The following is a 24,759-nucleotide window of genomic DNA, read 5'->3' on the forward strand; positions in this document are numbered from 1 at the left end:
ACTTTGCTCGCTTAACCCTTTTCGATAAGCTTTATCACCACCCATTCCTTCGCATTGATTTGTTTCAGTCACCTGATGCAATCTTTCCACGCCGTGATCATTCTTTCAAAGTTAAACGCGTAAACTGTCATTCGTCGTCTCACGCCAATTCATTCATTCCCTGTACTATCACTGAATGGAATAGTTTTCCATCAGTCATCGCCACAGAAACTGACAATAAAAAATTCCAAGAGCTTCTTCGCTGTGACGGAAATATGTAAAAGTTTCCCGTTTTTGTTAGCGTTCATTTTTCCTTTGTGTTATGCCTTATTTTTTAATTAACGTCTTCTGCTACACTTCTTTGTTAAAATGTATCGCGATTACTAATATGATTGTCCCCCCCCCCCCCCCTTGTAATACCGTCTTTTGGAGGGCCTTTAGGGGTAACTTGAATAAATAAAAAGAAATAAATAAATTTCTTCTACGTACGCAGTCATGGTCTCTTACGGGTGCTGTATTCGTGAGCGGAGAAGCAGCTGAGCGCTTTCTCTGCTAACGAGGCTCGTTAATGCCTTCAGGAACTGCCGCTGGAATGATTCCCACGTCACCAGCGAGGCTTCGTGGTTTTCGAACCAAAATGTGCCTGGTCCTTCCAGGGTGAAGAAAACGTGGCTTACTTTAGTCTGGCCATGCCAAACTGTTCCAGTCATTCTTGAGGATCCTCTCGCGGAGAACCATTGAAAGTGACCGGCCGTCATGGCTGGTGCAGAATAGTGGGAGCTGGTGTCGCAGCCATATTGACGTCAGAATTGAGATTTTTGTTCTCGAGTGGTCCGGTAGTAGTCCATATTTTGGCGGACGCCTCTGGAGACGATGGCGGCTTCGCACTTCGTCATCGGGTAGGACGGCTTTTGCGGCTTTCTCGCAATCTGCTTCTTCGATACCGTTCGGGCTGCTTTGGCGGCTCCCGGGGGCGAGGGCAACAGGGACATTCGCCAACTACCCCAACAGGTGTCACGTAGTGGTGACTGCAGTCTGACGAGCAGGAAGACAGCGAAAATCGCTTCGAAACAACTCTTTTTTTGGGCCGACTTGCCCCCGCAAAGAGAACTGAGTGAGTCGGCGGGGGCGTAGCAACAAGCGTGTTCGACGGTCGTCAAACCGAACGCCCGCCGTTTTCGGCATTGCGCAATTTAAAGCTGGAAGCAAAATTTCCAGATAAAGTAGGCAAAGTTACTAGAACATTCTGCAACAGCGTATAATCAGCTCCGCCTGGTTGTGATGAATCGAAATATATCTGATGTCGTCTTGCATCTCAAACAAAGCGATAAAGCTGCGTGCCGGCAGCTTTAAAGAATGAACAAACAAACACTACAAAAATTCACTGCAATATACAAATGATCTTACGTTTTTCTGGGCTGAAACTCGAAGCTTAGACGGAGTTGTAGTTTAACAGAGGATTTTGCTCAGTTTCAGTGCGAAAATATGGGACTTTAAGAGAGTTAACTTCTCGACTAGTTGGTTTACAGACAAATTACCGCGACTTTTCAGCGCAGCGCAGACACACACCAGAAAGAGGGCAACGCGGATGCTTAGTACAACTGTTTAATCACGTGAAAGCAGTCGACATATATAGCCCTCCCTGCAGAAGTGAACACGTACAAGGCAACACGAAAACCAGCACCAATCTTATCTGAGTAGTCGCGAAAGAAATTCCCGCTCAGCCTGATAAAGAACTTAAGTGTCAGTCGCACTTTCTAACACCCTCCAAACCTGTTTAGAATCGCGCAGCTGGATTTATTTTTTCGTTCTGCTCGTATCACACCACTGTCACGGCACTTAAATCTCAGACTAATCTTGCTAACCTTGAGTAGAGACGTTGGATCATTAGGCTCTGCCTATTTCATAACTTTTATCACAGCCAACTTGATGCTTCAGCTATCTTGCCAGCTCATCGCTTGTCAAGCCGTACCAACCATCCCAAAACAGTCTACCCTCCCCCAGCACAGACTACCGCTCCTCTGCGCTCATTCTTCGTGCAAACTGCTCGAGACTGGAGCAGCCTGCCAATCTACTGCGTGCACCACTCCGATCCACTGCACTTCAAGGCTGCCATCCAATCTTTCATTAATGGAACATTCAGCCCATACCTCATGTAATACCCTATTTCTGGGGCATTTGAGGTAATAGATGAGACTGGTTTTCAAATACCGAACCTCATCATCACTGAGGAAGGGGTATTTTCAGCCCTACTTAACATTAACACTGAGAATTCGTCAGGCCCAGATTGCATACCAGATATGCTCCTTTACAGATACGCGGAGTGCTTCGCGAAGTATGTTTTTGTTATATTTAATGAAAGCCTGCAAAAAGCAGAAATTCCCACAGACTGGAAAACTGCTAAAATAGTACTTATTCATAAATCAGGCGAAAAACTCAGTGTAACGAATTATAGACCAATCTCCTTATTGTGCTCTGCCGCCGCTATGGCTCAGTGGTTGTGGTGCTCGGCTGCTGACCCGAAAGACGCGGGTTCGATCCCGGCCGTGGCGGTTGAATTTCTTTGGAGGAGAAATTCTAGAGGCCCGTGTACTGTGCGATGTCAGTGCACGTTAAAGAACCCCAGGTGGTCGAAATTTCTGGACCCCTCCACTACGGCGTCTCTCATAGCCTTAGTCGCTTTGGGACGTTAAACCCCATAAACCAACCAACCAACCAACCTTATTGTGCTCTTGTAGCAAAATTGTGGAACATATTCTCTTCAAGCACTTATCTTCGTTTCTGGAAGCTAATGACTTGTTTTCTAGCGCTCAGCACGGGTTTCGCAGTGGTCTGTCGACGGTACCTCAACTTATTCACACGACAAATAAACTGATGGAGCTGCTAGATAAAGGTGAGCAAATTGAGATGGTTTTGCTCGACTTTGAAAAAGCTTTTGACCGAGTATCCTATAGTAACTTATTGTCAAAGGTACGCAGTCTCCTAAAAATGACCAAATCACGAACTGGATCCAAGCGTATCTCGCACAACGCCACCAGTATGTTGAGATAAATAATATTCCTTCGCATCTAGCATCAGTTATTTCCGGGGTTCCTCAAGGTTCGGTACTTGGCCCGCTACTCTTTCTTATCTACCTTAATGACCTGCAGTCCATGGTAGAGAGAGGGTGTGGTAGATTGTCCTTGGCGATCATAAAATGAACAAGGGAGGGGAAAACCTCAGGTTGCTTGAGCCAACGTTTCGACAAGGGGACTTGTCTTCGTCTGGGCAAAGCGTTTATCATTGGCAGGGATTAAATAGGGCCTTCGCTCCGAGGAAGAAGGCCCCGGGGGTGAGGAAGGAAAGTGGTGTGAGAGGGGATGCGTGTCAGGAAGGGGAGGGAGGTGAATCTTGATTCGTTAAGCTGCAAAAGTGGAAAAACTTATATCCCGGGGGTGTGTAATTAACAAAGGCTTTGAAGGGGCTGCGACGGGGGGTTGGCTCTGGGTGGAACTGAAAAACTTAGATAAGAGGATTGGTCAGCGTGGTACAGGGAAATGAGAACCTGCAGTTTAATTCATCACTTCGTTGTCAATTTTTCGCCGACGACTGCCTAGTGTACCTAAGGATACAGACTCCGGCTGACCAACTCGTCTTGAACGACTTCTTGGACTTAATTAATAGTTGATGTGCTACGTGGCACATGAAACTAAATATCTCGAAATGCACTCAAACGACCTTAACTCGCATAAAGAACCAGCTAGCCTATACCTACAAAATAAACCATGTCGCACTTAAAGCCATCAATGAGTTCAAATATCTCGGAATACATATTACGTCAACTCTAAACTGGAGTAGCCACCTTAAGCATATTGTTTCGGCGGCTACTAAGAAGCACTGGCTGTTGAAACGTCGCCTGAAACATTGCACATCTGAAACCAAGTTAGTGGCCTACACATCACTAATAAGACCTTTATTGCAATATGGCGATATTATTTGGGACCCATACACTAAATCAGATATCAATGCCATTGAAAGTGTCCAGAAAAGAGCGATAAGATTCATCTATAACGCGTATGGCAGGCATATATCTGTTAGTAATCTTAGGGACAGAAACGGCATTCCAACACTCGAAAGAAGACGTAGGATTCATCGGCTGCAGATGCTTCATAACATAATCAAAAGTAGAACAAGAATGAATTTTAACACCTACATACAGTTTAACAGAACCAGGCTAACCAGATGGAAACATGAGAAAACAATTGTTATGCGACTAACTCGAACGAAGGCGCACCGCTACCCCTTTTTTGCGCGAATCATAGCAGAACGGTGTGCACTTCCGCCTGAAATAGTGAACATGCCATCAATCGACTCATTTTTAACTGCTCTAAGAAATCATGTCACATAACGCGCCATATCGTTGCTTCATTTTTCGCGCACATAAGCATTGCAGAAAGTGCTCCTTCCGATATCTGGAAAAGCGATGCCTAGCACTCTACTGTACTTTTTGTCTTGTTTTTTGTGCATGTGTTTTCTTCGTGCTTCATCACAATTCTTGCTGCTCATATCTGCACTCCTCACAGCTTATCTACCATGTTCTGCTTATCTTCTTTTGATGTTGTTCTTTTGATTATGAAGTGTTCATTTTGTAATTTCATGTGAACGCCAAGTGTATTTTTATCGTCTTTTGTTTGTACCTCCTCCTGCGTTGGCCGCCGAAGGGCAGCCGGCAGTATTTGATAAATAAATAAATAAATAAATAAATAAATAAATAAATAAATAAATAAATAAATAAATAAATAAATAAATAAATAAATAAATAAATAAATAAATAAATAAATAAATAAATAAATAAATAAATAAATAAATAAATAATAAAATTGATAATAAATAAATAAATGAAGGCGATGAGTAAGTGGTCTTCTAAAGCAGCGATTTCATCCCGTGAAAGCAAAATAGATAGAGTTCTAGTTTTACGCCACTTTTCGTAATGTTTGACCTCCGGCAGCCTCTCTTTCTATCCTCTCCGAGGAGCTGGACAAGAAAGTGTTATTAGAAAAGGGCGGAGGCAAGGAACTTGTTACTGTAACCCTTGCCTTCGAAAATCTTACAGTGGTGTGGCAGGTGACCACGAGAGTTGCGGTTTATTACCAAAATACACAGAAGGGCCAAGTTTATCAGACAAACCGTTTGAACGAAGAACGTGGCATTCAGGCGATACACTAAAAAGGCGCCGACACTTGCACTTTCACTCCACTTGCTCCTTCTTAGAGCAGGGGTTAAACGAAAGTTGTACCGTTACACCTGTCACTACGGCATTTTCCGATTCTATATGTCCACAAGCTTTCTCTCACCAACCAATTTTTACCATGCCTTGGAAGCTGGGTACGGTTCTTGTTTAAGTTCTGTTTAGAGCTTTTTACACTTCTTGCACTGCTTGGGCAAGTATTAACAAGTTTTCACGGGAACCGAAGAAGAATGTTGCCCCCGCCTTAGGTTAAGACCGGGGTGGATGTTCGGGGGAGTTGGTTGCTCATGATGAAAAAACTGTAGCACTCGAGACAAGGACAAAACGAAGATGACAACACATGCGCTACAACGACAACACAGCGCATGTGTTGTCGTCTTCGTTGTGTCCTTGTCTCAAGCGCTACAGTTTTTTCAATAGGTTAAGACGTCTGCCCTTCGCTCTTGTGTGCACTGTAACACGATTTGAATATAATTAATTCAGGGTTAAATTTCAAGGATTAAAGTGCTCTAACACAGTTTACATTCGCAATAGCGCTGCAACAAATAGACAGGCTTAGCTCGCCGAAGGGTTCCGCTACCTTGCACTCACATGGTTATTGCGAACAAAGTAACCGTTAGGCACAAAAAAAATTCCTTGGTCCGTTTCGGCTGGAGAGATACGGGCTAACCCTCAAATCCTGCTTGACTGAACACGCTGCCACAGCAGAGAGGGAACTTGTACAAAATGCGATTGGCGCATAAAACTAGCAGCTCTTTGCGCTTTTAAAAAATAAAGTCAGGCTATTTGGTGATTTTGATTCACTGAGTGCGATATATTACTAGCGCTAAAAAATACAAAGGACAGCGAGCAGAAAAACGCAGGACAGACGCTAGTTCAGTGTGTTTGTGGGGTAGCGTCTGTTGTGTGTGTTTCTGCTCGGTGTGCTTTGTGTTTTTATACGCTAGTAATATGTCACAGTAAGTCAATCTTCTGTTTTTTTTTCCCACACACTGAACTATTAGCCGTCTCGTGGACTGCCAATGCGCCGAACCTCTAAGCTTGAGCGCTTATGAAAACACATCAACTCCAAATTTGACTGCAACTATCCATATTGTGCGAGAAGCTGCCCACGTAAGACAATACCTGAAGCTTTATTTTCTGCTTCTCTAGAGGTGCATTTGCTGTGATAAGCGGATTTTAGGCTAGTGCTTGAAGCAGTGGCTCACTTCATATGACGTCCGCACGCTGAGCCCATAGATGTGAGATTGAAACCTGGCCGTAAAAGTCGTATTTTAGTCGAAGCGAAATTCTAAGACTCTACTTTGAGCAGATTGAACGCCTGCACGTGGCCCACATTGATCCTCATCAGTGTCTCTCATAACCCACGTGCAGTGTTGAAATGTTACTCCGAGTACTTAATGGTCTTGCAGATAAGCAGAGAGGCCAGTTTATTTCGGCCAATGCCGTTATCTGCCAGAATAATCCCCTTGCCTCTGTCGACCATTCGTGCAGGGTGATTCTGGAGGTCCTCTAACCATCTGGCAAAAGAAGCGCCGCAGATACGTACAAGTGGGCCTCGTGTCGTTCTCCAAGAACTGCAGCAGCAAAGGCTACCCCAACGTGCACACCAGGTTGTCCTACTTTGTGCCCTGGATTCGGCAAATGTTGTGGTTCAGGTGGTGGATATGAGAGCTCATCATCTGCCGCACTGTATTCTGCCGTTAGGTGATAGGGGTGTTAGGGGTTCAACCCTAACACCCGACGTGCAATAAATAAACTGACCCGAGCTGCAATAAATAAACTTTGACTTCTCTGCGTATACGGTCTTATTTCCCGCAGTGCAGCAGCGCTGCTGTCTTTAAAATTATAGCATGACATGTTCGGGGTCTACTCCAAAATTTCTCCGGAGTAGAAGCCTGGGCGAGTTGGTGATGGTTCACTTGCCACATAGCTCTCAAAAGACACGGACACAAGGGAGACACGGTAGCGCCCGTCCTGTGTGTCTCCCTTGTGTCCGTGTCTTTTTAGCGCCATGTGGCAAGTGATGCAAAAATGTCACGTTTATTTTAATTTCCTTATGAGAGAATGGCCGCAGTTGCTACTGCGGCCTGATTAAAGCCTTACTTAAAGCGTCGCCGCCCATTCATGCGTCATTCATGCGAAGCCTTTTAAAGCTGTGCAATAAAAGAAACTTTGCTGCGTTCATCATCTATCAGCGAATGATATCAAAATCAACCAATAGGACTAGGTAAAAATTTGCAACGCAGACGCCATTGCCTAAAGTGCGAAACTGTATCTATATCTCAAAATGCGTCTCAAACTATATGTGAAGCAAATGGCCTACAATCACTTTCCCCGTTGTCTTTCGCGCTCTCCTATTGCAGCGACCATCTGCTGCAGCTTGAGTTAAACATGATTCAAGTACCTGTTTGGTATTTGAGGTGATTGCAAGTTATGCCTTCCCTGCCGTTTCGTGCCATGCCAGCAGCTTCCGCATTTTCGAATGAAATGAAGAGCAGCGGTATACGTACTAGTAGGAATGCCCAATCGAAACTCTTTGCTCGCCCGCCCGAAGGCCACCCAGTTGTGGCGGCAATTCATGCCCATATATCTTTGGGTGTGCCCGTGTGCGTCACAAGAACAAATAATTCAGGCTGCCTGCCCCAAAGAAAAATCTCGGCTTCTAACCTGGATTGCAATCGGCTTTAATAACGAGACTTGCAGAGCGGTCTTGTTTCGCTGCTACTAGCATCTAAAGCACCGATTCATAAAAAAATACTGTCAACGATTGCAATGCTTGGCAATGAGAAAAAAACAGCTCAGCTCAGCAGGTATATTGTGATGGGCCAGTCTTAATTAATCATTAATCTATCTTGATGCCGCTTTCAGGAATGCAGTAGGCTCGTGCATATCGAGGCTGAGTCAGCTGGGCGTGGCAGCAGCTCGACGAATGGCTGGATGTCTGCTGCTGCCGGGCTGGTGATTCATCGCGGCTCTCGTTCTCGGCCAGGCGTTGGATGAGCTGCCAGGTGATGAGGTGCCACGGGATGCCGGCCGCGGGCTCCTAACACTGAAGCGCATCTCTCCGCAGCCGTTTACGCTGTTCGACGCAGCCTATGCCGCCCGGACGTAAGGCGACGCCGCATTCGGCGCGCGGCGGCAAGTGCAATCAACAACAGCTTGCGGCAGCGGTACTTCGCACGTGAGATGAGCGGCGGGTAACAAGAACCCCGTTGCTTTGGATGCAAGACTCGCCTGTCTCCAGCACTGGTGCGCGAGTTGCAAGCCACGGTCTTCGAAAACTGTGCGGTGCGTGATGACAAGGGCGGAGGAAAACGGAAAAATTGTTTTTAATTGAACGTTGCTTTCACGCCTCATCAGTTTTTTTTTTCGCAATTTATAACCAGGGAGAAGCCGCTCCCTTTCACACACGGCGATGCAAGTAGAGCCTCATGGGCCTCTCTTCAAACCCGGTTGGGCGGCAGCGACCCCCCAGAGGAAGCGTCTCTACCATCTTAGTGACGCAAGTAGCCTGACCACCGAAGTGTACTCGGCGGCCAGTGAAGACTCTTCGACGGACGATGCGTTCGTACCAGTGCACAGCAAGAAGGCCAATCGAAGGCTGCGCCGACGTGAGGACTGGTCCTCTTCAAGCGTGTCCTTCGTCCTCCTCGAAAGACTGCCCAAGCCTAAAGAATGAACGAGCAGTGCTCAAGCAAATAGTGTGAGAGCATTCTCCGCACAGGGAGGCCGCCGATAAGGTGCTCTGACGTCGTTTGCGTAGCCGAAGGTCTTCTAAGAAAGCCGTTACTTTTGGCAGGGAGACCTCTAGCACTGCTGCATCTTGTCCTCCTCCTCCTCCACATGCCGTACTACATGAAGGCAGCCTGGCTGTCACTCCCGAAAACTTCCACATGCCCTAGGTCAGGAAAATCAATGCCATCTCCAAGTTTGCCGCCTACTGTTGATACGGAGAAAGGCCAAGATCTCAGCCATGGCCAAGAACTTCAGATTATAGCAATAAGGAAGTGCGTCCTGAGTGCCTTCCACGCTGTGCTGGCAGGCCTGCACACTCCAGCAGCACAGAACGCGCTGCAAGTACTGGACGCGCTAACTCCAGTCCTAGGGGCGCTAAAGTAGCACTAACAATGTCTCCCCCAGCATTAACATTTGAAAAGCAGTTGAGGCAAGCCTCGATTTTTCAATGGAATTTTCCGTCGACTTCAGTCCCGAATTTCAGATATTCGGCAATATGTTGACGTAAATAATTTCACCATCCTTTTCATTTGTGAGCCGAATGTTCCAAAGATATTGCAACTGTCACGCTACGAGGCGTTTGCATCTCCCACGCACCGACGAAAGAGTAAAGTCATCGTCTACATTCGGCGTGAACTTACGTATGTGCTCCATTCAGTTCCCCCTAATAACGACAACCAGTATGTTTGCCTAACAATGAAGAGGCGTAATCTCACGTTTACGCTTGTGGGTGCGTATATGTCGCCATCAAGTCGATTTGACGCCGCACGATTGAGTGACCTGATGGCGGTTACACCCGGCCTTTGGATCTGCATGGGCTACTTTAACGCTCACCACAAAATGTGGGGAGCCGATAGAATAAACATCATCCCCATCAGCCTGACTACACCCACTGCAGGGCAAAGGCCTCTCCCATGTATGTCCAATTAACCCTGTCCTTTGCCAGTTGTGGCTACTGTATCCCCGCAAACTTCTTAATCTCATCCACCCACCTAACTTTCTGCCGTCCCCTACTATGTTTGCCTTTTCTTGGAATCCGCTCCGTTACCCTTAAGGACCAGCGGTTATCTTGCCTTCGCATTACATGCCCTGCCCAACCCTATTTCTTCCTCTTGATTTCAAATAGGCTATTATTAAGCCGCGTTTATTCCCTCACCCACTCCGCCCTCTTCCGATCTCTTAACTTTACACCTATCATTTTTCTTTCCATAGCTGGCTGCGCTGTCCTTAACTTAAGCTGAACCCTCTTTGTCAGCCTCCATGTTTCTGCCCCATAGGTGAGTACCGGTAAGATACACTTGTTGTGTAGCTTTCTCTTGAGGGATATTGGCAAACCGCCATTCATGACCTGAGAGAACCTGCCATATGCGCTCCACCCCATTCTTATTCTTCTAGTTATTTCCCTCTCATGATCCGGATCTGAACATGAGGGAACGGAAACATGTGTCGACGGCTCCACAACCTGAATTCGAGGGACAACTTACAGCAGCTGCCTCGGCTTGGCTTTCGTTTCTCGATGCCTTATCAGCAACGTCCGGTGTTTTTCGGATATTGAAACCCGCGGCATTTAACATACCCCTACATATCTGGTCAATTCTGGCCTTTCCACATGCACCTCTTCCACACGCATGCGACGCATCGATTGGTCAGTGTTTCAAGTACTTATGGAAGATGCTTGCACTGAAGGTTCATCTGATAGTTTGGAATGGGAAATTAAGGAGGCCATGCAAAAAGAGACACTGCTATCCACCGCAATTACAAAGTACAGGAAATTCGATTTGGAATTGCAGCGCTTGCGATCACTGCGACGGAGGGCAGAACGTAGGTACCGATGTACAAAGTCGAGCCTTGACCTCAGAGATGCCAGGAGCATACAAAAGAAAATTCAGCGCAGAAGCCCTCCAGGCACAACGATGGAGGTCATTCTGTGAAAGGCTTCATCCACCAAAACCTTTCGTCGTTCGTGTCGTTCGTCGCCTGTCGTTCGTGGCCTTCGAACCTCCCCACACCAGCTGCACCCTTTCAAGTCTTTTGCACTCTTCCAACGACGTGGCGAGGTCGAGATAGCTGAGGATTTCTGCGCTAGTGTAGCAAGACCATCCACTTCATCTGCAACGCTGCATTGCAGCGATGTTCCCGCTTCTCGGGATTCTAGTATGGACCTTTCCCTCTCCGCGGAGGAACTTTAAATTGTGCCAGTTTTTAAAAAAATGAGACAAGTTTAACGTCGGAAACTGGTATCCAATGTCAATATTATTCAATATTATGTCAATATTCTTCAAAGTGGGGGAAGCATATTGCTGTCAGGAATAGATAATTTTTCTGCTGCAAAACATTTTTATGCAAAAGAACAATACAGTTACCTGAGGGGAAAATCAACTGAACTGACACACTTACTACAGTCGAGATAATAAAGCAAAACAGAAAATTTACTTACCATGGGCATATTTATAGATTTGACCAAAGCGTTTGACTTTCTTAATCATGAGATATACACCAGTAACCTAAATAACTACGGAATTGGAGACACACCTTTAAAACTAAAAAAAAGACTACTTGCTTAACCGGGAGCAATGAGTTAGCGTGAAGAATGTTCAGTCTTCAAAACTAGTAGCCGAATTTAGTGTGCCGCAGGGATGCATACTGGGTCCTTTCCTCTTTTTGTGTTATATTGAGGATCTGCCCATTTATTCATCGGAAGACTATCTTATACGCAGATGACATTAACATTTATGTAACTCCCACCAGTGACAGAACCTTTACACAAAAGGAAATGATGCCTTAGCTAAACTTTCAAAGTCGTTAAAACACACCCATCTATCAGCAAACCTGAATAAAGTAACTGCATTCTTTTTGCAGCAAATAATACTACCCTAGCTCGTAATGGAACTATTTGGTTCATTACTCACAGGCTACAAAATGTCAACAAGACAACGTTTTAAGCACTATAGCTAGCAAACTTCGGCGGCACAAATATGTTCAAGAAAAGGCTTTTCATCATTATCATCATCCTAATCATCATGATGACGATGATTCCACTCTTTTGCGAACTATGCTACATGTTTCGCATCAAAACCCTTCATACCCCCCTTACTATAGCATTTACTTATGGAGGAAGTGTTTACGGTTTAACATAATGTAGACCCTTTGCTTCCATAGAAGTCTCTCAAAACACTGCTGTACGGTTAATCTTATTCCTTAACAGGCAATCATTAGTTAAATCTGCTTTTCCTTTACTCAAGATATTACCTTTCAGCATCGGTATTGAGTACCCTCTATTGATAACAGCTCATAAGTTGATTCACAATGTAACTGTTTCTCCTTCAGTAAAAATAAGAAGCAGCACCAGCAAGTACTCACTGCTAACAATGTCTACCACTAATTTATTTATGCCCAGAGGAAGAACAGACTACGAATCATTTTTATTTTTCCTTTTAAGCAACACAATTATGGAACAAGTCGCCGAACAGCATTGCACTAAAAACAAGTTGCCACTCACATAAAACCACATTACGAAAACTGGCTTTCATTGATTGATTTGAAGCAGCGCAAGGCCGAAAGCCAAAGAAGAGAGCAGAGAAGGAAACGGACGACACAGCGCTGAAACCAAGATGAAAAAACAGGGCCCTTTGTACTAGAAATGAAGTACAAAGGGCCCTTTTTTTTCGTCTTGGTTTCAGCGCTGTGTCGTCCGTTTCCTTCTCTGCTCTCTTCTTTGGCTTTCGGCCTTGCGCTGCTTGAAATCAAACAATGAATAACCAACTCGCCCATCAGCTTGTGCTTTCAAGCTTCATTTCTAGTACAAAGGGCCCTGTTGTTTCGTCTTGGTTTCAGCGCTGTGTCGTCCGTTTCCTTCTCTGCTCTCTTCTTTGGCTTTCGGCCTTGCGCTGCTTCAAATCAAACAATGAATAACCAACTCGCCCATCAGCTTGTGCTTTGGCTTTCATTGTTCTGCAGGACCACAGTAAATAACCATTGCGTTTTTGTAGTAACCAATATGTACTTTCTTTTATCACTGCTGAATGTTCGACTCAATCTGTGTTTGTGTATTTCTATTTGCGTTTGTTAATTTCTTATGCATCGCTTAGGCTGAAAAAATATCAGAAGTTAAATCAAAGGACCCCTTCCACAACTCGGATCGAGTTGTGGGGTCCACCTTTATAAAAACATAGATGTACCTATCTGATGTCAATAAACATTGATTCATTAATTGTGAATTTGTTCCTACCTTTTTCTGCATTTAGTCATATATTTTCTTTCCAGCCCAGTTCTTCTAGCATGCGCTTCTTTGCAGTTTATTTTTAACTTCTTTCCTGCTGATGTATAAACTTCATGTAGGCTATTCATGTGTATGTTTGAATCCTTGATCGTTGTCATATTTTTGTCAGTGTACTTTAAGTGCACATTCTGTTACAATTCCGAATAAGATTGACAGCACCATGCAAATGAAAATAAATTGCTTAAAAAGCCTTGTACCCCTGACTTTTCAAACAACCAAGAGCAAAGTCAGTCGCAGTGTCAGATATGCTCTTTTCTTATATAGAGTATCTCCAAGCCTTTTACATCTGTAATTCATCACGAGAAAGGATGCCATGCGGGAGGCGATACCACCAAGAAGTTTTCTTCGGAGTTCGGTGTTTTGCCTTCACCTCCATGGTGATGCCCTACCAGATGGGCTTCCGTCAAATCGACGAGATGAATGCCACGTTCAATGGGATCACTGCCAGTACAAGACTAACTCCCGGAAAACACGATGAAAAGCAGTGGACAAGTACTATCCAAGGGTTGGAGTGCTCTAGTCAATTTTATACATTGTTTGCCTGCTGTACAATATTTCTGACGACAACCTCCTTCAAGCAGTTTGGTCTCCACATTCAATTTGTAGTCAATGCGCCGGGCACAATCAGTGAATCGTTATCTATTCCTTTGATATTTTAAATCTTTCGCAGTCTCGTCTTCTTTGCCCAAGCGCTCGAAACGTTTTTCAAAGCGTATAGTTTCCTACCTCGCGCAGCTGCCGTAAAGAAGCTCGGGCTATATTTACTTGATCCGCGCGTCACGCCTGGTGTTCTTTGTAGCATGAAGAAGTTGGTAAGCTGCAAAAGTTCGAGGCTTTTGGATGCTTGTGGGTCTATATTTATTGCGACATGAATATAGACGGATGTAAAAAAAGTTGACGGCATTGCTTATTCCAAAAAAATGTAAAGTGATCTGCCGCTATTAAACTTTTCAATCTCATATTTTATTTTAGAGTTTCACGCATCCTCTTAAGGAAAGATGATAGTACAGTCGTACGACGCAGTCCATGCGTTCGTAACATACTTTCTTTTCCCCGATTCATGGCTCCAGTTTTATCCTCACAGATATTACCGAGAATATCTTCGGAAAAATTGAAAGGCCAATAAGTTACTCCGACAAATTTCGCAACTCGACATGACGCTGTCGCCTACGACGTTCATCGCATTTTCCTGCTTGTTCACAATCCAGGTGAAGTTCTTGTTTGTTTCAGTATTGCCGCGCCTGAACCTAAAAATCCTCCCTGCCGCTCTTCCCTTCTCTTTGGAATGTGGAGCCTGTGTTAAAAATGTCACATTGTCGAATCAGCGCTCGCCAACACCGAATCTACCTTTTTTTGCATTGACACAGAGGCAAGGCGCATCAGGAAGTGGCGTCGCAATCGAGCGTGCAGAGCCTTGTGTTGTTTAAATTTCAGTTCAAATAGGCTCGGGAATTGCTGTCAGAGACAAGGAGACCGGGGCCGAAAAAAACCTTGGTGTCAAATAGCAACGTATTTTCTTAATCCTGGACAATATTCTTATATGTGAATAATAGAATTCTCAGAACATATCACACCGCATTCCGCTGGCACGTCGAACGGCTTCAACATTTTCAATCAAAATTGAGCCAACGGTTCGAAGCTTGTCACATAGAAGCTTCCACTTTTCCTTCCATTCCTCCTCCTCCTCTCTTTATTTTTGTTCCGCGCAAGAAAAAAAATATACCGACTGATTGATTCTAATACATTCCGCAAGGTAAGCGGCGCTGTTTCTGATCGGCTTGGCTCTATGCAGTCGAAAGCGTGACTTCGTTCGCAAGCTTACTCTGGCAGCATGTGAGGGCAGGCGCGAGGTGCCCTTGTGCCGGGAACTTTTAAACACATGTTTTCAGCAAAACCAAAATAATAGTGAGTAGCGATGCTGTCTGCATTTTGGAATGTTATTTTAGCCCAGCAATTATAGGTCTGTTACTTGCATATGACCATCATCATCAGCATAACTGCGCCGCCTGAAAGGCAAAGGCGTCGCCCATATCACTCGAATTGATCCTGTCCTCGGCCAGCTGCGGCCATTTTATTCCCGTCAACTTATTAATGTCATCGGACCACCTAATTTTCTGCCGCCTCCTGCTACGCTTGCCTTATCTAGGAATCCACAGTTTGCAATTAACTACCGTTGCTGATCCTGCGTTCGCATTACATGGCCTGCCTAAGCCAAATTGTTCGTCTTCATTTTCATTATGATGTCATCAACCCGCGTTTGTTGCCTGACACATTATCCTTTCTTCGTGTCTCTTGCAGTTGCTCCTATCATTTTTCTTTCCACGGCTCACCGCATTGTCTTCAGTTTCAGTCGAACCCTTTCCGTTACCAGCATTCTTGTAGGAGGTTGTACTTCACCAGGGTGGCAAAATCAAGTTGTGGGGAGAAAGTTCGTGGTCGATTATTGTGGTCACCGAGATTAGACCGAGTGATGAAAGTCCATCAACAAGCGGATTTATTTTGCGAGATTTTTTCCGAAGTCGCTCAAATGTTCTGCATTTTACCCCGATAGCTCTGAGGCTCCCTTCCTGCAGGAAACCAGGCGGCTTCGCAGTCGTCGTCGGAGTTCTGAGCGAAAAAGCAGGTGGACCACCTGCCGCCAAGGTCGCACCACCTTATGACTTCATCACAAACTGCCCGGCAATGAAGGTGGTAGTTAAATTAATTGTTAATGGCGAGAAGCTGCACGGGAGAGTAAGCTTTTTGAAACAGCCACCTCAAAGGGTTGTGCTGTAGGTGGTGTAAGGACTCTCCGCGATCTATGAATGTTAACTAAAGAACGCCCGAGTAGGCACAGCCTAGGTGACAGAGAAGTTCTTGAGGGTCAGAGATATATAATAATATCGCATTGTACTCGTAAGGCTACGTGTAGCTTTGTGTGATGGCTGAAGAAATGACAGTGTGCGTGTTTAGGAACTGATACGGTATATAGATAACTAACAACGATTATCTTCTCAAGTTCATGATGTGTCAAGGAATGAGAAAAAACAGAATTCAAGCCACCAATCAGTGTGCGCGTTTCACACTATCGCCCGCTGCCTTGAATCTAAGAAAGCTGCCTTTCCTTGATAATGACACCGAAGGATCACTAACACAATTTTCCAATCCATCTTTTTCCAACGCCGGAGCTTCAATTATCTCCGTCGTTTTTTGATCCCTATTTTTTTTTCGTAACACTGAACACACCCCGAACTTAGGCGCGCACTTGTGACCACGGCAGTGACGCGCCAAATTATCTGACCCCTCATCCCTTACAAAAATGCTTCTTGAGACAGTGTTGAAGTTCTCATGAGCAGACTCAACACGCCATGTTGAATTCTTGTTGTGCCCAGGATGGGCTAGTGTTGGTGAATTAATGAGGCCGAGTTGAAACTGATTGGAAAAGTGGCCACTGTGCTAGAGTTGAGCATTCTCAATGAAATTTCTGCTTTGCGTTCATGTTGAATTCGTGTTGGTTTTAGAGGAGTGAGTCAACACGCCATTCTGAATCTTGGCTGGGGTAAAAAAGCAAAAAAATCCTGGGAATACATTCGTATTGCGCCAGATGGAACGATGGTATATTCATATTTATTGCTGCAATTTCTCGTTAACGTGAAGCCGTCATCCCCTGTGACGTAGTGCTGCACACATACGCACAAACACGTATGTATATAAATATATATACATACATACACCCTAGCTCTACACGTCCATCAGATAAAGAGCATGGGAGAGTACTGCACACGAGGCTATAGAATGAACTGACTAAGAGTTCATCTTACTATCTTAAGTGCAACCTCCGCTTTGCCCTTATATAGTCCTACTCAGGGGTGTCCGGACCTGCGCAGGTTGTGGCCTGCCGATCAGCAAAGTTATGTCAGTTATTACTATTAATATTTATTTATTTTATGTGTAGTAGAAGTTATCAAGTTCATATGAAACGGTCTATTATTTGGCGACATTTATGCATTCATAAACAACTTAAATAAAGCATTAATTAAGCGCCCTTTTTTATGAGAGCACATACGAATCCTCAAAGTAGGTATGCCTGAGTGAGCATATTGCACTTTTTTCTATGCAAGAAAATGACTTTGAGCTGTTTATGAGAGTTTTAACCGGTGCTGCATGGGTTCTTAATGTGTGTAATGGGATCAGGTTCTGTTTGCACGATGCATGTCGAAATGATTTCATTTAGTTAGGCTTAGAAACAGCTGCCTTGGGATGATTCAACTTAAATTCAACAGAAATTGCTCAACAGTAAATCTCTTTACTACGCTCAACAAAAATTCCGTGTAGCAGGTGTTGAGTAGGCTCAACATACATTGAGTTCATGTTGGTTTCCAGTTGTTTCAACAGGAGCTCAACAAGGCGTCAACTGAAGCTCAAAAGTAATTTTTGTAAGGGATCTCTGATGTTTCCGTAGTGCTCGCTGAGTCGCTTATTCAGGCACCGAGCTGTCTGTCCAATATACAACTTACGACATGAAAGCGACAACCTGTATACAACGTTATCGGCGCAGTTCACAAAGGGGTTCTGGTGCCGTACAGAGCAGACGTTCCTCTCCTGCTCATCGGGACATGTGTCCTTGCATATGCGGGACAACTTTTCTGGGGCTGACATGCAAACTCTAACTTCAATTTTCTCTCCAATATTTTTGAGGCCGTGGGATAGCCTGTGAATATACGGCATGTTAGGAGAAGGTAAGTGACGCCAACCAAGTAAAATACAGGAAAAACACGACGTTTCGGGACCGGCTCGGCCCCTTCTTCACGGTGTGACTACGGGCGAGCGCAGCTTGGCTTTTTAAGCCCCTGTGTGGAGGACCTGCGGGTCAATGGCCGCAGCCCATGGACGTAGGATGAGGGGAGAGTCCCCAGGGAACGATTAACATTCTCTCGTGTTTGCTGTATGTGCCACGACTCGAGTAGAAGCCTCCTGCGTGGGTTAGCTTCCGTTTCCAATACAATGGTGCTGTCGAAGTCAATTGGGTGGTCACACCCTTCACAGTGTTCGGCCACGGCGCTGCGTTGACGATTCATGTGACGGACGTCCGCTTTGTGTTGGTTCATCCTTTCCGCGAAGTTCTTCGTTTCCCCTATGTACGACGCCGGCGTCGTACATAGGGGAAACGAAGAACTTCGCGGAAAGGATGAACCAACACAAAGCGGACGTCCGTCACATGAATCGTCAACGCAGCGCCGTGGCCGAACACTGTGAAGGGTGTGACCACCCAATTGACTTCGACAGCACCATTGTATTGGAAACGGAAGCTAACCCACGCAGGAGGCTTCTACTCGAGTCGTGGCACATACAGCAAACACGAGAGAATGTTAATCGTTCCCTGGGGACTCTCCCCTCATCCTACGTCCATGGGCTGCGGCCATTGACCCGCAGGTCCTCCACACAGGGGCTTAAAAAGCCAAGCTGCGCTCGCCCGTAGTCACACCGTGAAGAAGGGGCCGAGCCGGTCCCGAAACGTCGTGTTTTTCCTGTATTTTACTTGGTTGGCGTCACTTACCTTCTCCTAACATTAAATTTCCCAACCAGACAGACTTCTGTCGAATGTTTTCTTTTGAGAATATACGGCATTACTTGAATTTTGTTGGGACCTACCTTTTCATCTGTCAGCCTCGGGTTTTTTCTTTGCGCATGCTTTCTGTTACTGCTACTACGAGGTACCTGAGATAACCCGCTTCCGGAAGGCGATCAACCTGATTTGCGAAATTTGTTGTCATTTGGCATGTGCATGACTTATTTACTGCATTAGACAGGTATGTTTTTACTACTCCTCTTTTAACCAACTTTTTATGTGCCGAGGCAAAGGGTAAGAGAGCCTTATTCCCCTAGGCTCATACATCCAGCCAACTTGACTCGAAGGAATTAGTTTTAAATCTATAAACCGGATTATACCCTCAACAGGAAGCTCGTGAGTAATTGACAGTGGCTCAACACACTTCGCAAAGGTAGATATTGTGCTTTCTGCTACCTGAAGAAAGCTTCCGCTACTTTTGCGATTAACAACCAAGTAATCATCTACAAAACAGAACGTTTTTATCACCACTTTACTGTCTAAATTCCCGTGAAGCCTCCTATTTGAGCTCGCAAGAAACAAGTCACTATAGGCAGGCGCTATGCACGATCCAATACACACTCCCTTTTTTTGCAGGTAGACTTCCCCATTCCATTAAACAAAGGTTGACGAGAGGCATCAGGACATTAAATTGAAGAAACGATCAACTGAAATACCGGCTTCAATTCGAAACAATACGGCGCCAAAATTACAAATGCAGTCTTCAATGCATTCTAAAAGCTGCTGATGAGGCAAATAGTATTACAGATTCATTATATCTATTGAAATAAATTCTACATCTGCACCATGAAGACTTCTCAGAAGAACTGAGGATTGGGCGAGTTGGTGGTCATCCATCGTAAAAAACCAGCGCTTAAGAGTACGCACAGAGGACAAGGTGAAACAGACTTACGGCGCTTCTCAGGTAGACAACAGCTTGGTCTGAGCTTCTGATTAAAAATGGGTCGTCAGGTTTAAATAGCTGTAGCTTAGCTTGCAAAAACAAGAACTACTTCCTTCTGCCACGAGTCACGTTCAGAGACGATCACCCTAAAAGGCGCCTCTGGCTTGTGGATCCTGACTGAGAAAAACATCTCAAGTGCATTTTTTCCTGAATTGGTGATTGCGAGCACAAGCGTGGACAGATCCAGCTGCTCACACAACTTCTCCGTTTGTGTTTTTGCCTTTTGCACTAAGATGTGTTGGTGCCAATTGAACACTGAATAAACTGCGTCATGGGCTCTGTTTCAATACAAATCTATCGGAAGCACTGCAAAGCCTCCCTCCTTGTCTGACTGTAGATTACAAAAGTCATTGTCCTTCAAGTACCTTCCTGTCTTTCTGACCGGAACACACGTGTTGGACGGCCTCCACTTGTTTAGCAGATCCAGGCCTTCAACGCTGCACCATTCCTTCTCTGCGGACGGGCCATGACTCGAGACTTGTTTGACGAAGTGTAAGAGTGCAGGCGCTGTTTTCTTGTGTGGCACCGCATACTTCGGTCCCAGCTGAACAGTTCGCTGCTCAAAGCTTGACGTTGCCGAAAACGTGGACCCTTGAACCTTGATCATGTTCCTGTCCCTCTTCAATGAGCGGAGCCTCCACAAGCTGGATTGCCACAGGTTCTCTGTGGTACTGTCTATCAAGCTGCAGTATTCTTTCCATTTCCGTCGCTTGGCCGAAGGCGGTGAGTGGAATTGGAAATTTAGCGCTTGTGTTGTGTCCCTTAAATTTTCTGCGCTATGGATCTCCATGAAGGGACCTATTAACCCAATCGCGTCATGTCTTGAAAGCTTTTCTTAAGCGCCCCTTGAAGTTGTTTTTCGTACTTCTCAATATTGCAATCTGCTTTCTTCATGACGCGTTAGGGTTCTTCTTCATCTGTGTTAACAGCGAACTGGAAAGGACGTTAGAGGAGTGAATCGACACTTAAGCGCTCCAGTAGTCTTTTCTTACCACCAACTCCTTCTCTCTTTTTAATATATGTTTGTTACGACCACAACGCGCATTGTTTTCTTGCAAGATGATTTGGTCATGCTGGAGTGATCGATTTCTCGCCCTCTTTAGACAGCAGGGGTTGAACCATAGCTTGCTTTGAGAGGAAGACGCGAATTGGTGGCCCCTCTTCCACTTCTCTCAGCTTTTTTGTACAGCGCGCCGCCTTTAAAGTCGATGCAAATGTTGCAGCACGCACACACGCTGAAGCGTACCACGCAAGTGTCAGAGCGACCGTGGTTTTTTTCACCCCAGAGGCCGCATCCCAGGCTCTATTCATGTGGGCGTGCTTTCCTCCCTATCCTCCCCACTGCGGAGCACAATACCGACCAATGCGGCACCACAATCTCGGGAGTGCAAGCCTTAGCATCTTTCACTGCAAAAAAAATGACTGTAGTGAAAACAACTTTGGCTCTGCGTATGAGCATTATGCCTTGAAAATTTTCCTTTCGAAAGCCTCTCCACAAATGTTCGACCACAAGGGGGTAAATTAAGACACTGTTCACGGAATACTTGAGGTTGCTCCCAATATCGAACATGTCTTAAGCTAGAGGTGATGATTCATGTCGTTTCCGGCGCCTTCAAAAAGCAGCAAAGTATTTGTGCTACTTTATTCTGCTCTGCTGTTAGTGCTGCAGCACTGGAGACCCCCTCGCTAATTTCTGCGTTGTTTGTCCGGTCCCGGCACTGCAGGATCGTCTTTGCGCGGCATCAGAAGATCCTCAACATAAAAACAATAGCGACAGTGCACCTTTGCTACGCTCACTGTAAACGTTTAAAAAGAAATAGAGCCGAAGAGTCCCAGTTTTTTTCCGAATCAACGATCATTCTGCTTCTCGGCAATGTTTGTGACAACGTCCAGAAGTTGAGCGACCAGTTAATGACAAACGCGTATTTGCCACCTTCTGTTATGCATATTGTTTCTTGTTGGAACCTGGAAAAAGGCACCTAGGCGCAAATATTTTACCAAGGAGAAAAAGAGACGAGGAGAGAACGTTTTCTTTTTGTCCTCGTGAAATTGTTTGGGCCTAGTCTAAGAGCACTTGCTGCTGGGCTACTTGCTTTTGGTTCATAATTAAATAGTTTTGAGGCGCAAGAAACAGACAAGACACATATGTAGGTGACAGGACGAAGCGCGATGGGCGATGTCCCTTCATCCTGTCACCTACCTATTTTATCATTTGGGCCTAGTTGGTTTTTTTCCAAGTTTCAAGATGCAAAGCCAACTAGCCCGCCTACATGCCTTACTGAGATTGTTTCTTGATTCTCTGCGGTAGAAATGGTGCTGGTTCGACATTTCAAATAACGCGTTCAAAGCGTGTATTTTTGACAGTGAACAGCTAAAATAAAACTCCTCAACAACACTGGTCTCGACAGCTCAAAAATTATTTTGCTCCTCAATAGTACCAGCACTTGTAAATCATGGTGTAAGGCGCGTTAAAGTTTTGGAGGGCTTATTAAAAAAACTGCAAGTAACTTTTCGGAACCCAAATGCAAGTTTCAACTTTTGGCGGACAGTTTATTCGACGTGCCTGGTATGCACGCTTCTTCCTGATTCTCTGGGAAAACATACTTGACTGCGAAAAAGCCGCCTTGCCTACCTGCAGGCTCAGCAGAGAGCTGCACATCAAAACCTACTTACTTCAGCCTTTTTGAAATTCTTAGCCCTGCATTGAAATTTGTGAAATTATGCTCACCGGATGCATGAAGCGCGATTAAGTAAGCCTTTTCGCTCCCGCATTTCAACGTCGTAAAAACATGGCCAGTCAGTAACGCTGCAGTTAGCAGATCCTTCTTTCACAAAGCGGTTTCACATATTCCGCTATATAGAGGCATTTCCGATGGGAACCATCGGTAACGACGTTTCTATGTGGCGGTTTTTATTTCGATTAAGACGATTATGATGATAATAATGCTGCATATGAAGAGGGGTATGAGGATGGTGGTCTTGATAGCCATTTGAATCTACATTAGACAGGTTGTTCTCTCATAGCCCTAACTTCGATTTGCACAGGTCTCTCCCCTTCTCATCGCCTTCACCACGACCACTCATGTGCACCATTCACATGCATTTTTATGCGAAGCATACTACTTAAGCAACCACTTCAGCCCTTCACCGTGGTTATGCGCCTCCAAATCACGTGATACATGACGTCACACCACGTGACACGACGACGTCACGACAGTGCAGAAACGGGGGCCCACCTCGCGCCGTCGCTGTGGTTGTGCGCCTCCAAATCACGTGATACATGACGTCACACCACGTGACACGATGACGTCACGACAGTGGAGAAGCGGGGGCCCACCTCGCGCCGTCGCTGTGGTTGTGCGCCTCCAAATCACGTGATACATGACGTCACACTACGTGACACGATGACGTCACGAGAGTGGAGAAACGGGGGCCCACCTCGCGACGTCGCTGTGGTTGTGCGCCTCCAAATTACGCGACACGATGATGCTTCAGCCATTTTTTAAAGAGCTGTGTACAACTGACAGCAAAGCTTTCTTGTTATGCTTTTAGGTACTCAGCGACAGCATCAATCCACCTGGTAAGTTATATGGCTGCCCATATTTTAGGTTAAATTTAGATCTTTTTATTTTCGTAACTGTATGGCTAAATGAGTAACGTTACTCGACGGGCATCGAGCGCATCCTCAAGGATGCCATGTTTTAAACCTCTGACTAGTTTGTGACGTCGTAAGTAAGCCCTTTACAAAAGGCGCATTAAAAGGATGCACATGAATTTCTACTCATAAGAGCTGTAAATGAAGGTACAAAAATTATTCTTCTTTGGCTTTTCTGTGGCGGAGACTAACTGTTCGCATGAATGGCGAAAAGTTCAGAATGTGCATGAGAGGTTGGAGAGCGACTTAAGTGGGCTTGCTCCACTCTTGCAGGCTTTAATGAGACGCTGGCGGCCTTCCTTTGAGACTTAATAAAGGCAAGAATTCTGTAGTTCCTTTAAATTTAATCATGTTTATTGCATGAAACCTCGTATAGCAGTATAAATCAAAGACAATTGGTTGTCACATTCCGTGGTCGGCAGAATAGGATACCGGAAGAATAGGATCAAGAATAACTGCGCGCTGATCTAGCCGTAAATTTCTTCATTCCGACATTTACGAGGAATTTCTCAAGTTATAATTCTTCCCTCGCAGGCTGTGGAATGGCAAAGCCCCTGGGGAGGATCGTCAGCGGCAAAAGATTAGGGCGAATTCATATGCCATGGATAGTAAGTAGCTGCAAGTGTGAAAATGCGAATATTGCCGCGAATGTTTGTAGTGTTTGTTCATTCTTTAAAGCTGCCGCCACGCCGCTTTATAGCTTTGTGATGCAAGACGCGCCTAGATTTGTCTTGATCGATTGCATCCAGGCGGAGCCGACTCTACGTTGTTCCAGAGTGTTCTAGTAACTTTACAAAATTTATCTTGAAACTTCGCTATCAGCTTTAAAAATAGCACGGCCGAGAGCGGCCGGCATTGTGTTCGACGACCGCCGAGCACGCTTGTTGCTACGCCACCGCCGGGTGATTCAGTTTTTTGGGGCACAAAACAGCCCAAACAAAGAGTTTCGTTTTGAAGAGATTATCTGGTGGAGGCGCTGACGGATGTCCCTGTCGCCCTCATCCCCTGGGAGCCGTCAGAGCAGCCCGAGCCGTCTCGAAGAAGATCACGAGAAAGCTGCAGAAGCCGTGTCATCCGAAGGCGAAGGGCGAAGAAGCCGTCGTCTCCACAGGTGTGCACCAGAATTCGGAATGCTACCAGACCACACTCGAGAGAAGAAGGACTCCTCAATTTCGACTTCATTAATGACTACGACACCAGCCCCATTATTTTACACCAGGTGCGACTGCCGCCCACGTTCAACACTTTACCGGGCGGGGATCCTGAAGGATGGGCTGGAACAGTTTGAGCGTGTCGCCATGTTCGACAGTTCGGACGACCAGACTAAAGT

At 45.4% G+C, this 24,759-nt stretch overlaps 2 protein-coding genes across 2 annotated transcripts in view; both read left to right on the top strand.

Moving 5' to 3' along the window:
* Nucleotides 1-6,877, top strand: part of LOC149326827 (clotting factor G beta subunit-like) — a 63,023-nt gene extending 56,146 nt beyond the window's left edge. Inside the window, exon 7 of the mRNA XM_089564690.1 lies at nucleotides 6,701-6,877. Coding sequence (XP_089420816.1) covers nucleotides 6,701-6,877 — 177 coding nt within the window. The remainder of the gene's footprint in view (nucleotides 1-6,700) is intronic.
* A 1,747-nt stretch (nucleotides 6,878-8,624) lies between these two features.
* Nucleotides 8,625-24,759, top strand: part of LOC149326828 (uncharacterized) — a 135,525-nt gene continuing 119,390 nt past the window's right edge. Inside the window, exons 1-2 of the mRNA XM_089564691.1 lie at nucleotides 8,625-8,820; nucleotides 23,964-24,037. Of these exons, the coding sequence (XP_089420817.1) occupies nucleotides 8,625-8,820; nucleotides 23,964-24,037 (270 nt within the window). The remainder of the gene's footprint in view (nucleotides 8,821-23,963; nucleotides 24,038-24,759) is intronic.

This window comes from Amblyomma mixtum, chromosome 10 (genome assembly GCF_055824585.1).
Source record: "Amblyomma mixtum isolate Tamu chromosome 10, ASM5582458v1, whole genome shotgun sequence".
Classification (NCBI taxonomy): domain Eukaryota; kingdom Metazoa; phylum Arthropoda; class Arachnida; order Ixodida; family Ixodidae; genus Amblyomma; species Amblyomma mixtum.